At 44.2% G+C, this 14,245-nt stretch overlaps 1 protein-coding gene across 1 annotated transcript in view; it reads right to left on the reverse strand.

Moving 5' to 3' along the window:
• LOC138246439 (alpha-tectorin-like) overlaps nt 1–9,285 on the reverse strand; it is a 29,504-nt gene extending 20,219 nt beyond the window's left edge. The window contains exons 1-2 of the mRNA XM_069201054.1: nt 9,178–9,285; nt 527–583 (exon numbers count right to left, since the gene is read on the reverse strand). Of these exons, the coding sequence (XP_069057155.1) occupies nt 527–566 (40 nt within the window). The 5' untranslated portion in view covers nt 567–583; nt 9,178–9,285. The remainder of the gene's footprint in view (nt 1–526; nt 584–9,177) is intronic.
• Between the last annotated feature and the right edge of the window lie 4,960 nt (nt 9,286–14,245).

The raw sequence follows: 14,245 nt of genomic DNA on the forward strand, positions 1-14,245 counted from the left end.
TCAGCCTTCCTTCCGCTAACAAAACAGATAATTAGATCCTCAGCCTCTGTGTGCAGAAAAGGAACACCATTAGAAATACTCCATTTTGACAAACTGACTGACTATTAGTTCTCCCACTCTCTTGATCCAAGTTCTCTCTTCCACTCAAAACCAGAAAGCAACATGCTAATTTCCATTCAGTTTACCAGTACTGTGTGATGCATGAGTTTATTTCAAAATATAAAGGTAAATATGGTGTAATTTATTTATTTATTTTGAATTAGTCAAGTTTATGCAAAGGCATAGTTCAATTCTCCACATAACATTAAGAGCTAGTAATCTATTAACTTCAAAGGACATTCTGCTACCATCTGACAGATGTTTGAGTACTAAATTTGAATTGCCAGATGTTTAAATCACCCCTAGTTCTAGTGCCGTTAGCTACGTGTGAAATGCCTGGGAAAGGGTCACTGAACGTACTGTGCACAACCAATTGGTTAAATATATCAGTTTTATCCTGGATCTACTCTATTTTTGTGGTACTCACCTACTGCCAGCATTGGAAGAAGAGTCGTCATTTTCAACATTTTGATAATCAATTGTCCTACAATCAGAAAATACAAGAGTAAAATACTGATTCAACAGAGATATGTTGATGGCATTGCATTGGATAGTAACACACAGTTATCCAAATGTTAAGTTTTGGTGATGTTTTTTGGTGTTTTATTCAATCACATGTGGTATTTGTGCTGTGCAGGAAAAGTCAGGTGGGCAACAGAGTGTTTTTCAAACATTTATAACAAGAGATACATTTGAATATAGACTGAGGATGGTAATTGCCATGTTTTGTATGTTCTGCAGATGTGATCTGAAGAAATAAGTTTCCATTTCGTTCATGAGAGACAATATGTCAGGCCTGATCTAATTTTTATGGGTGTTTCGCCAGGGAACATCTAAAGTGTTGCTTGCTTTAGTGTAGAGAGATCCAGACCTCATGTGTTTCTTTTTCCTCATGTGGTGTGAAGTTTGTCCTATAGATAGGTACGTAAACATTTCAAAAATGTGGAAAGTATGAATAGCATATTTAGGGAAATTAGCATGTAAGGCAATGTCACTGCTGAAATTTGTGATTATCAGTTTGAGGTCTCTAAAGATGTGAAGTTGAAATGATGCAATCTTCTGTGTCTGTGTAGTTCAGTTGCATGATAAATTTCAGGTCAATAAGAATGAATAGTAATTTAGCTAAGAGGAGTGAACATTTGGATTCTGTCCAGTTGTGAAAAGAATAGGCTCATTGTGAAGTTTTCACCATGCAATAACACACCAAAACAAGGTAGGATGTTAATGTCAGTTTTAATCTTCAAGAAACCTCATTTACAGCCTCCAACTGTCAACTCTGGGATAATCCCTTGACCAGCTGCCTCAACACATTTCACTGGTCAAGAGATCACGAGGCACTGAACTTATCTAATTTATTAATTTTTCACAGATTGTTTTAAGCTTTATCTTCTCAAAGGGATGCCAATCCTCAGCATATTGATATATGGACATATTTTGTCTTTAAGCATATCTGCATGTCCCATTTAAAGGCAAAATTGGCAAACCAAAAGTATTGAGAAATGTTGAATGCTGTAAGGTAGCAGGCGTATCGTGAATCTAAAAGAATCACGTTTTAGATATTGAAATCTTGATGTAAGGAGAGAGTGGAAACAACTTTGAAATACTTCTTTCACTCTCATCCTGCACTGCAGAATGTTTGGTGGAGACACATGATCAATGCTGCGGAATGCCAGTAATCAAATAGAACCAATAGACTGGCAGCACTTCCATCAAGAACTGCAATAGTGTAATTCAGTATTTGTTTGGACTATTTGGGTTTCAGTACTGATTTGCACAGACAATTGAAATGTATTTACTGAGTAGTTTTGGAGATGTGAGCAAGACATGTCTCCATAGAAAGGGGGTTTTAGATGCTGAGCTTAAGTTTAGAGGTCTACAGTATCAAGGTTAGGGTTCTTGGAGGTGGTGCTGCTCTCTCCAGATTTTACTGATAAGGGTAATATGCGTTAATTTAGTAAGGTTCTCGTAATCTTGTGAATTATAAAAGTGCACCTATTTGAATTAGGATTGCTCACAGAGGGATGTGGCCATTTTCTATGGGGTAAGTAGATTCGATAATTTGCACTGGAGAGCAAGATTCTGGTTCTTGAAATGATAAACTCTTTGGGATGCTTCGATCCATTGTGTGAAATGAGGACATATTTTGCCCTATTTGGGCTCCTTGTGGATTTTCTGTATTCCCTCAGAGTGGAAGTTTGCAGTATTGTTTGTTTGGGCAGGGAGCTGGAATTTTAGGTTGTGAGACAGGATTAGCACTCATTCTGATAGTTTGAATACGTTCACTTTGATGAGTAGTACTAGCTTCATACTCTTCCCCTGATGCTCCTTTTATTGGACACATTAGCTGAATGGTCTGTTCTTCAATTTGGAGTCTTTGTTTTTTGTCATTTTCATATAAAATGATTAAAACCCTTTGGGGGTGACAATGGCATTCCTTTGTTATTTGTCCTGATTGGAAGGATTACACTGGCAAAAGAGAATTATGTATTACTCATTGTACAGTATTAAGTAGTGATTAATCAATGTTATGGGTCCATGGCAGTTGAAATCTGATATACTATTTTAGTTCAGGGAACTTTCTATGCTGCATAATGGCTCATTGAGCAGCATAACGCAATTCATATACTTCTAGGAATGAACACGTTTTTTAGGGGTTTTAAGTATTGCCAAAGTATATTTTATGTGGAACATTACTATCCAAATTGTAGTTTGCCTTGCTCGATCTCCATTGAGTATTACTATGGTGGTCATTCCAACCCTGGCGGTCCATGACCGCCGGGTTGGAGGACCGCGGGAGCACCGCCGACAGGCCGGCGGTGCTCCAATGGGCATTCCGACCGCGGCGGTAAAGCCGCGGTCGGACCGGCAACACTGGCGGTCTCCCGCCAGTGTTCCGCCGCCCATTGGAATCCTCCAAGGCGGCGCAGCTAGCTGCGCCGCCGAGGGGATTCCGACCCCCCCTACCGCCATCCAGTTCCCGGCGGTCCGCCCGCAGACAGTGAAATACGCGACGGGTGCAACTGCACCCGTCGCACAGCTTCCACTCCGCCGGCTCGATTCCGAGCCGGCTTCATCGTGGAAGCCTCTTTCCCGCTGGGCTGGCGGGCGGCCTGAAGGCGGCCGCCTGCCAGCCCAGCGGGAATGTCAGAATTACCGCCGCGGTCTTTCGACCGCGGAACGGTAACCTGACGGCGGGACTTTGGCGGGCGGCCTCCGCCGCCCGCCAAGGTCAGAATGAGGGCCTATGTGTTCTATGGGTTTTTCTCATCTCATGACAAAAGTAGTAAATATATGTAGGAAGTTGGCTCTGTATGCACTATTTCAAAGTAAGGAATAGTATGCACAGAGTCCAAGGGTTTCCCTTAGAGGTAAGATAGTGGCAAAAAGAGATAATTCTAATGCTCTATTTTGTGGTAGTGTGGTCGAGCAGTAGGCTTATCAAAGGAGTAGTGTTAAGCATTTGTTGTACATACACACATGCAATAAATGAGGAACACACACTCAGAGACAATTCCAGGCCAATAGGTTTTTGTATAGAAAAATATCTTTTCTTAGTTTATTTTAAGAACCACAGGTTCAAATTCTACATGTAATATCTAATTTGAAAGGTATTGCAGGTAACTACTTTAGGAACTTTGAATAATCACAATAGCAATAATCACAATCACAATCACAATAGCATATATACTTTTCACATAAAACACATATAGCTATTTTAAAAGTGGACACAGTGCAATTTTCACAGTTTCTGGGGGAGGTAAGTTAATGTTAGTTTTTGCAGGTAAGTAAACCACCTACGGGGTTCAAATTGGGGTACAAGGTAGCCCACCGTTGGGGGTTCAGAGCAACCCCAAAGTTACCACACCAGCAGCTCAGGGCTGGTCAGGTGCAGAGTTCAAGGTGGTGCCCAAAACACATAGGCTTCAATGGAGAAGGGGGTGCCCCGGTTCCAGTCTGTCAGCAGGTAAGTACCTGCGTGTTCGGAGGGCAGACCAGGGGGGGTTTTGTAGGGCACCGGGGGGGACACAAGTTAGCACAGGAAGTACACCCTCAGCAGCACGGGGGCGGCCGGGTGCAGTGTGCAAACACACCTCGGGTTTTCAATAGGAATGAATGGGAGACCAAGGGGTCTCTTCAGCGATGCAGGCAGGCAAGGGGGGGGGGGTCCTCGGGGTAGCCACCACCTGGGCAAGGGAGAGGGACTCCTGGGGGTCACTCCTGCACTAGAGTTCCGATCCTTCAGGCCCTGGGGGCTGCGGGTGCAGGGTCTTTTCCAGGCGTCGGGATCTGAGAGTCAGGCAGTCGCGGATTCCCTCTGCAGGCGTCGCTGTGGGGGCTCAGGGGGGACAACTTTGGTTACTCACAGTCTCGGAGTCGCCGGGGTGTCCTCCCTGAAGTGTTGTTTCTTCACAAGTCGAGCCGGGGGCGTCGGGTGCAGAGCTGCAAGTCTCACGCTTCTGGCGGGAAATGCTGTTGTCTTTAAGTTGCTTCTTTGGAAACAAAGTTGCAGTCTTGGGTGAACAGGGCCGCTGTTCTCGGGAGTTTCTTGGTCCTTTTAGAGCAGGGCAGTCCTCTGAGGATTCAGAGGTCGCTGGTCGTGGGGAAAGCGTCGCTGGAGCAGTTTTCTTCCGAACGGGGGAGACAGGCCGGTAGGGCTGGGGCCAAAGCAGTTGGTGTCTCAGTCTTCTCTGCAGGGTTTTTCAGCTCAGCAGTCCTCTTCTTCTTAGGTTGCAGGAATCTGATTTCCTAGGTTCAGGTGAGCCCCTAAATACAGAATTTAGGGGTGTGTTTAGGTCAGGGAGGGCAGTAGCCAATGGCTACTAGCCCTGAGGGTGGCTACACCCTCTTTGTGCCTCCTCCCAAGGGGAGGGGGTCACATTCCTATCCCTATTGGGGGGATCCTCCATCTGCAAGATGGAGGATTCCTAAAAGTCAGAGTCACTTCAGCTCAGGTTGCCTTAGGGGCTGTCCTGACTGGTCAGTGACTCCTCCTTGTTTTTCTCAGTATCTCCTCCGGCCTTGCCGCCAAAAGTGGGGCCGTGGCCGGAGGGGGCGGGCAACTCCACTAGCTGGAATGCCCTGTGGCGCTGGAACATAGGGGGTAAACCTTTGAGGCTCACCGCCAGGTGTTACAGCTCCTGCCTGGGGGAGGTGATAGCATCTCTACCCAGTGCAGGCTTTGTTACTAGCCACAGAGTGACAAAGGCACTCTCCCCATGTGGCCAGCAACATGTCTCGGGTGTGGCAGGCTGCTGGAACCAGTCAGCCTGCACAGGTAGTTGGATAAGGTTTCAGGGGGCACCTCTAAGGTGCCCTCTGGGGTGTATTTTATAATAAAATGTACACTGGCATCAGTGTGCATTTATTGTGCTGAGAAGTTTGATACCAAACTTCCCAGTTTTCAGTGTAGCCATTATGGTGCTGTGGAGTTCGTGTTTGACAGACTCCCAGACCATATACTCTTATGGCTACCCTGCACTTACAATGTCTAAGGTTTGGCTCAGACACTGTAGGGGCACAGTGCTCATGCACTGGTGCCCTCACCCATGGTATAGTGCACCCTGCCTTAGGGCTGTAAGGCCTGCTAGAGGGGTGACTTATCTATACTGCATAGGCAGTGTGAGGTTGGCATGGCACCCTGAGGGGAGTGCCATGTCGACTTACTTGTTTTGTCCTCACCAGCACACACCAGCTGGCAAGCAGTGTGTCTGTGCTGAGTGAGGGGTCCCCAGGGTGGCATAAGATATGCTGCAGCCCTTAGAGACCTTTGTTGGCATCAGGGCCCTTGATACCATGGGTACCAGTTACAAGGGACTAACCTGGATGCCAGGGTGTGCCAATTGTGAAAACAAAAGTACAGGTTAGAGAAAGAACACTGGTGCTGGGGCCTGGTCAGCAGGCCTCAGCACACTTTCAATTCAAAACATTGCATCAGCAAAGGCAAAAAGTCAGGGGGTAACAATGCCAAGGAGGCATTTCCTTACAATATATATAAAGTTTTCAAATTTACATAAGGAGAAGAAGAATTGTGTCTTTTATTTTATACTACAGAAAACTTTTTATCCTTTTAGAATTTGGTTGTTAAATACCCAATATCTATTTACATTCTCATTGGTTTAGAAGTTCACCTTTCTATCTCTTCTGATCCAGTGGAGGATTTAGCGCTCTATTGGTACCTCTGTCACTGGAATACCAGAGTCCTGAGAATGCAGTCACTTTTAAGCACACCTGCATATGGCATTCCAGTGAGAGTTAAGAAGAAAGATATTGTACACAGTATATTGTAGGCAGAAGTAAAGAGAGGTGCGTGGAGAAAGAACCAAGAAGATTTGATGAAATAGAAATCCCCTTTGGATAATAGAGGTGATGGCAAGTGAGTGCAACATAAACAGTGTCTGTCTAATCACTATCTAATTTAATTTGATCTGTTAATCCCCTGTTCTCATAGCTATGTAGCCATCTACGATCTGGAAAATTATCGGATTCCCATCAAGCAGAGATTCGTCCAAAGTACAGTACTGAAACTGTTTTAGTTTTGGTCATTGGTGATATAAGGAAGAATCTGGATGTAGTTCAAACTATGGCTTTGGTCCTGATAGATCTTTCTACTGCATTCAATACAATAGATTATGAGATCCTTCTCCAGTAAAGCTGCGTGTATACTAGGAACGGCACACAAATGTCTAAGTTCATATCTTTGGAGTAGAAATCAAGCAATATATTTATAACCCTTCAAAGCTACTGAAGTAATTATTTACTGTGGATTCCCTCAAATGATGCCTTTTAGTTCCACTTGTTTAACATCTAGTTGCATCCTTAGATTAAGTAATTGGTGAGAAAATGCTGTTGCATTTTCTATTATGCGAGCGACTCAGATTTTACTCTGCTTGGAGGCCCAGAGTGTCTCCCTATTACTGTTTCAAGATTTGTTGCTCTTTATTCATGGGTGGATGAAGGCCAATTCTTTCAAGTTAAATGCTGAAATGACTGAAATTGTTGTATTTAACAGTAATTCCAGACCCTAGACTAACCAATACTGGCAGTGTGAATTTGGTCCACTTCCTACACCTAAAGTTGAAGCGAAAAGTCTGGGTAGCTTAGTCAACCAGCAGTTGTCTCTGAGACCACAAATTAATGAGTGAGCCACACAAATGATTATGATGGCAATTATTGGTGGCTGCTTTGATTATGGTAACAACATCTATTCTGTCCGCCAGATTGTGAGCTGAGATGTATCCATCTCCTTCAAAATGCTGCTACTAGGATGATATGCAAGGCTCCCCTATAGACAAGCTCCTGTCCTCTGCTAAAACAATTTCATTAGCTCCCAATAATACTACAATAACTCTGCACTCTTCTACAGCCAATTTGTTAAAGGACTAACCCTCAGACTTCCCCGGTAAACCCACATCACACCTCACCTCTGGCACCTCAACTGGCTCCCCATACAGATGAGATGCCAATTCAAGCTACTGACCCACGCACACAAGGCTCTACACAAACAAGGACCCGTGTACATTAACATCTGCCTGAACTTCCACCTACCGTCGAGAAGAATACGCTTACCTCCCTTTAATTTGCCCATACTCCCTGCATCTACTAAAGCAGAAGTGGAAGATGCTTCTCTCACATCACAGCAAAAACCTGGAACAGCCTCCCCATGCACCTCCGGACCATCACCTCACTTCCGAAATTCCGAATGGCCCTCAAGACCTGGATGTTCGGATAAGCTTCCGGGGCCTGCAAGCTCTTAGATACCCTATCTGGTGAATAGCTTCGCTTTATAAATCCTGATTGACTGATTGACAAGGATTTCACAAGGCTGGGATGGGGGGCATGGGTTCATTAGTATCAACCCCTAAGACATGATATTCTCTTTCAATGCTCATTCGATCATTGCCATTATTGTAAATGAGTACTGAATACTTGTCTGTTCTGGAACGCTTTTGGCCCTGATATATAGTCTTTGCTGGTGCCTTGTTTTAGTCTCCAGATTAATAATGGCATGATACATACAGGTTATCATGTGCTCTATAAGTTCCTCGGGAGTAACAATGAACAAAATCATTTTAGCTGATGAGGAAATAGACTACAGAGCAGTATGAGCAACACGCCGGATACGGCGAATGCCCAAAAAATTAAGAATATGTTTGGAAGAAGAGTATTAAAGGAGTGCGATGACAGATAGCAAAGGAACTAGAGAAGAGATGTTCAGAGAAAACAGTTCAGAAGAAGAAGATGCTTTCAGAGACATCAAGATTGATAAAGCTTTACAGTTTCCTGATTCCATGCATGCGTGATTCTGCCAGTTTAGGAAAGATGCTTCCTGGGCTGAAAATGGTAAGGAATATCGAGCTTCAGATCAGATGATAGAGGGAATATTTGCATCTCTTATCTTGTGAATTAGATGAACGTCAAGTACCCAGATGCAATGTATGAATTGTATGAATACATTGTTTAACCTCTGTAGACTTCAGCCAACACTACTTTACCTGCTGCAATGGTCCGTTTCACTTGTCCCAGTATACACTGAAAAAGGATGCAAAGCATCGTTGGCATAACACACTGAGAATATCTTAGTGGCATTGACTCATTATGCACTTAGAAGATTCCTTCAGTTTTACCACGAACTTTTTTATGGACATTGTATCATTACAATTAATTCAACAAATTTACAAGGGTAGCAGAAACGACACCGTACAAACTATCTCCAGTGACAATACATGATTGACCCCTTGTCTCACAGTTGCACTCTTGATATCCCCCTACTTCTGAGTAGCTGAGAGAGGGGCATGGCTTGAAATGTACAGAGAATAAAAAAGAATTTTGGAGACATCTTTATCTTCCTGCCTATCTTAATGCCTGAACTTATTGGTATCAATCGCACTTTCAGGGATATCATCTGCTTTCCATGGTTACCCAATAAATGATGTCAGTGTGTTGGATCATAATTTGAACAATATTTACTGGCGCAGTCAATGGTCCAGTCTATAAATTACATTTCCAAGTGTCTGCAACTGTTGCAAAATATTACAAGTAAGTGAAAGAGCCGAAAAACTAACAGAAACTGAAACATACCTGTTTTAGTTCAGCTGCGTTCAGAGCTTCCTCTCAAAGCTTGGCTGGGAATGCTAAGGACCGGAGCAGTGAACGAGTTTATATACTGTCATAATTCAAAGGGTTATCACTCTGACGTATTTAAACAATGCTGTTTCTATGACTAAGCATGACTTACTCCACACTTGAGTGGGTTTGACTTCTGAATTTCCCTATAAATTATATACACCCTCGGAAAATATGCACCGAGTGACGACACTTTACCTCTCTTAAAGGCAGAATTAGTGTAATGCCTGCTGACAACTATAATTAACCCCTCCTTGCAGCAATGCTAAGTGCCCAATTTGGCCTAATTTTGTCCTCATAATATACCGACTTTCAATGTGTTATTGCACAAACACAGATTGTTTGCTATTGTGATGGTTCAAGTCAATTCTCTTTATTTTGTAGGTCATGCTATTATGTGCAGTTACCTGTATCTGTGATTCCCACGTTTCATCAACAACATGGGTGGCAGCCTGCAACATTTCGAATGAACATTGTTATTTATATGAAACTGGCTTTCAAGCTGTCCTAATTATACACAACGACACATTGCCTATGTCCCCTATGGAAGCAGAGTGGAATTCACCCCCTACCTTGACAACTGCTAGGGGGGTACGGCAGGGATGCGTTCGTGCTCCATTACTGTCCTACTTCTTGAACGACTCTGAAGAATTTTTCTGCAAGGGGCAGACGGACGTACCCAAGCTGGGAAAGAAAAAGATAGCAACCCTCTAGTTTGCAGGGGATGCTGTAATATTGTACACAAAATGATCTGCACAGAAAGGCTAGACACCTTCGAAAGATACTGCCACTCCGAAGATCTCCGTATCCACAAGCACAAGACAAACACAGGGGCATATTTATACTTTTTGGTGCAAATCTGCACTAACGCAATTTTGCACCGAAAAATTTAGCACCAGCTTGCACCATTTCTGTGCACCAGCCGGGCATCATATTTATGGAATGGTGCAAGCTGGTGCAAAGGTTAAAATAGTGTAAACAACAAAAATGATGATAGTCGGGTGGGGCTGGCGGGCTGGAAAAAGGGGGTTTTGCACCAAAAAATGACACCAAGCAGGTTAGAGTAAAAAAAAATGACTCTAACCTGCCTAGAGTCATTTTCTGACGCAATGGATTTAGGACCAGAGGCCTCCTAACGCCTGGCTTGACGCAGGTGTTAAATAATGGTGCAAAGCAAACTTTGCACCATTATTTGACCCCTCCTCCTCCCCGTGCGTGATTTTAGCACGAGGGGATAAATATGGCGCTAAGGCCATAGAGTCATTTTTTGCCCGGGAGTGCCTACCGTGCATCTCATTAACGCAAGGTAGGTCCAAAAAATGACTTTAACTCCAAAAATTTGGTGCAAGACGGGTCTAGCGCCAAAGTATAAATATGGAGCTAGTTTTGCACTGAATTTGCATAAAAAAATGATATAAATTTGGCGCAAAATAAGTATAAATATGCCTCATAATGCCACTGGGTCTTCCCCACGTGTGATAAAACACCAAGAGTCTCATGTACGAGGCCCTAGCAGCACACTGCTGCACCCCATGAAGTCATTTTTTTAAAGCTGAAGTGAAGCAGTGTGCCAGCCCATATTTACAAAGTCAACTTGTGTGGCTTTTTATGGCCTTTTAAATATGGCCCCCTTTACCCATAACACTGAGGGAAAGGAGCGATCCACAGGTTTTACTTGAAGGGTGTTCCCACGCAGCACCCAAGGAACCTAAGAAATATGATGCATTCCGAGACTTACAAGTCTGGGAATGCATCAGATTCCTACTCCACCTCAGGGGTGGCCTAAGATTAACACTACGGTGAGAAGTATCTTTATTGCTCCTCTTTTTTCATCTTTCTATGTGCGCTGCCTTCTGCAGCACACATAGAAAGAGGAAAACACCTCTTGTGATTGCTTTTGTGCACGAAGGTGTCGCTTCGTGTACAAACACAATCATCCCCGCAACGCAGGCATCCTTGCACCAAAGTGTAAGGGTGCCTGTGTTGGCGCTAGGCTCCAATTTGTGCACCAGCAAAGGAGAAAAGGACAGGATTGCGCTGTATCTTGTATCTTGTAGATACAGCGCATTTCTGTCCTTTCCCAGTTATAAAGGGCAGCGCAGCAAGGCACTTGCTGCGCTGCACTGCACCACGGGCCTTGTAAATGAGGCCCGAGAATAGCTGGTCAAGTGCTTGAAACTGTTAAGAAATACGACTACTTGGGGAGTACCTTCAAAAGCAAACTGTCTTGACAAGAGCATGTTGACAAGGCAGAAAGTATATGTAGTGTCCTGCCACTGCCACTCTGAGTGCCACGCACAAGACCGCCTGTCAATCATTGAGTGTCATTCTACATGTACTCAGGCTGAAAGCAGTGGAAGCAGCAATTTATGATGCAGACCTATGGGGGATAGTAGCAGTAAACATCTCCAAAATGTAGTAAACTCCTTCCTGGGATCGCTATTAAATTTGGGGTGGGGCAGCCTCGTTCTCCTTTTATTTCTGAGTTGCCAAGGGTTCCCATCAGTTATACCATTGCCCTTGCCTTGGTTCCGTACTGGCTATAACAACCACCATGGCGAGTCAAACTTGAGAATATTACTCAGCCACAGGAAGAGTCCACTTCAATCTCTGGTCAAATTATGTAGGAAACTGCTTAATGGAAGTCTGCCTCATACATCTTAGGTCACACCCAGCTCTTATTGCTGTTGTCACCGCCACTGTGATCAAATAAAGTTTTCTAATAAATGTTGGTCTTTTTCCCTTTTTCAGGGTGTTCCCCAATCTTTTTGCCTCCTTTCTCCTATTTGTTCTGACCTGTTTTTGTTGGATTTATGACTCTGAGCACTTTATCACTGCTAAACAGTGCTAAAGTGTATATGCTCTCTGTGTAAATTATATTATTGATTGGCTTTCCATGATTGGCATATTTGATTTACTAGTAAGTCCCTAGTAAAGTCCACTAGAGTTGCCTAGAGCCTATAAATCAAATGCTACTAGTGGGCCTGCAGCACTGGTAGTGCCACCCACATTAGTAGCCATGTAAACATGACTCAGACCTGCCACTGCAGTGTCTGTGTGTGCGGTTTTAAACTGCCAATTCGACTTGGCAAGTGTACCCACTTGCCAGGCCTAAACCTTCCCTTTTTATACATGTAAGGCACCCCGAAGGTAGGCCCTAGGTAGCCCCATGAGCAGGGTGCAGTGTATGTTAAAGGTGAGACATGTGTAGGAGGCTGGCCTGATTTGTAGTGGGTACCTTGGGTACTTACACCTTACACCAGGTCCAGTTAGCCCTTATTAGTGAAGTAGTAGTGTTCTAGCAGCTTAGGCTGATAGAGGTAACTATAGGAGAGAAGATTAGGCTGAACTAGGAGACATGCAAAGCTCAGGCAATACCACTTATAGTTACACACTACATATACACAAGTGAATACAATACTCAGTGTTACCAGAAATAAAGGTATTTATTTGGGTGACACAGTACCAAAAATATCTTAGAGACAATACTCCTTCTGGAGGTAAGTATTATACACAATATGTACACTAGACACCAAATTTAGACAAGTAAATAGTCATAGAACAATGCAAACAGTAGGAGATTCCATAGAATGCAATGGGAAAAAATAGGTCTAGGAGCAACACAAACCATATACTAAAAAAGTGGAATGTAAATCACAAATTCCCCCCTAGACAAGTGTAGTGTGTGCAGAATCGCTGGGAGAGTAAGAATACAATAAAGGTAAATACATTAACCCACCCCAGAACCCAGAACAGCAGGAGTAAAGTACTGCAAGTTTCTTTAGGACACACTACACCTCATTTTTGGGATTTTGCAGCAGTCAACCAAGTCTGCAAAGAACAGCTGCTGGATTATTGGACCTGAAGACCTGCAAAGGAAGGGGACCAAGTCCAGAAGTCGAAAGAAGTTCTAGGAAGGACAGGAACCCCTGCCAACCCAGAAGAGGGTGCAAAAGAAGAGTCCCCGGTTAGTAGAAGACTGCAGAAATGCACCCTAGGAAGATGCCAGCAGTTTTCTGCATGATGCAAAAGATTTCCCACGGTATGAAGATCATTGCAGACAAGATTTCATGTTGGAAGGCACCAACAAGCCTTGACTACGACAAAAGTGAATTTTTCATCAAAATGGAGCTGGATAAACCCAGGAGGGACCTGGGGGCCTCAACTCTGTGTGAGGAAGAAGAGGGGGCTCTCAGCACTTTAGAGAGCCCTCGGGATGCCAGCTAGCACCCCTAGAAGCCGCAGAATCCAGATTCAAAGGAGGTGCAAAAGGTGGTTGATGCAGCACAACAAAAGAAGGTCCTACGCCACCGGAGAACAACCCAGCGAGTTGAGCGTTGTAGGGTGGAGTGCTGGGGACCTGGGCCAGCCTGGTGCATGAAGAAATTTTGCAAAGAGTGCACAGAGGCCTCAGGAGGTGAAGAAGACACAATACACAGGAGTATCATTGTTCTCGGGAAGGCAAGGTCTTACCTTCTCCAAATTGCGTCAGCAGGACCTCAAGACAGTCTATGTCGATGAGGTCCACCCTCTGTGTCCTTAGGAGCACGCTTGTTGCTGTGAGAGGAGTCCCAGGGTACCAGTCGACTCCTTGGAAGGTGCCTACTTGAAGCAGGTGAGTGAATCCATCACTCCACAGGAGATTTCTTTGGTTCTTCTGGATGAAGACAGGGAGTCCCCAGAGCATGCACACCGTGGAAACTGTTGCAGTTGCTGACTTGGATTTGAGGTTGCTTTAGAAAATTGTCTCTTGTAGACACTGTGTTGCATTTACAGCATTTCTTGGAGCAGGCTGCGGTTGATCCGAGGTCAGAAGAGTCTGAAGTTGTTGCAGAGGATTCCTGAAGGAAACATGCAAGCAGAATCTGAAGAGAACCCACAGGAGAGACCCTAAAGAGCCCTGAGAAGGGGATTGGCTACTTTATCAGGTATGAACATATTAGGAGGGGTCTCTGACATCACCTGCTTGCACTGGCCACTCAGAGCCCTCCAGAGTGCCCCCACACCTTGCAAAGCAAGATAG

This window comes from Pleurodeles waltl, chromosome 7 (genome assembly GCF_031143425.1).
Source record: "Pleurodeles waltl isolate 20211129_DDA chromosome 7, aPleWal1.hap1.20221129, whole genome shotgun sequence".
Classification (NCBI taxonomy): domain Eukaryota; kingdom Metazoa; phylum Chordata; class Amphibia; order Caudata; family Salamandridae; genus Pleurodeles; species Pleurodeles waltl.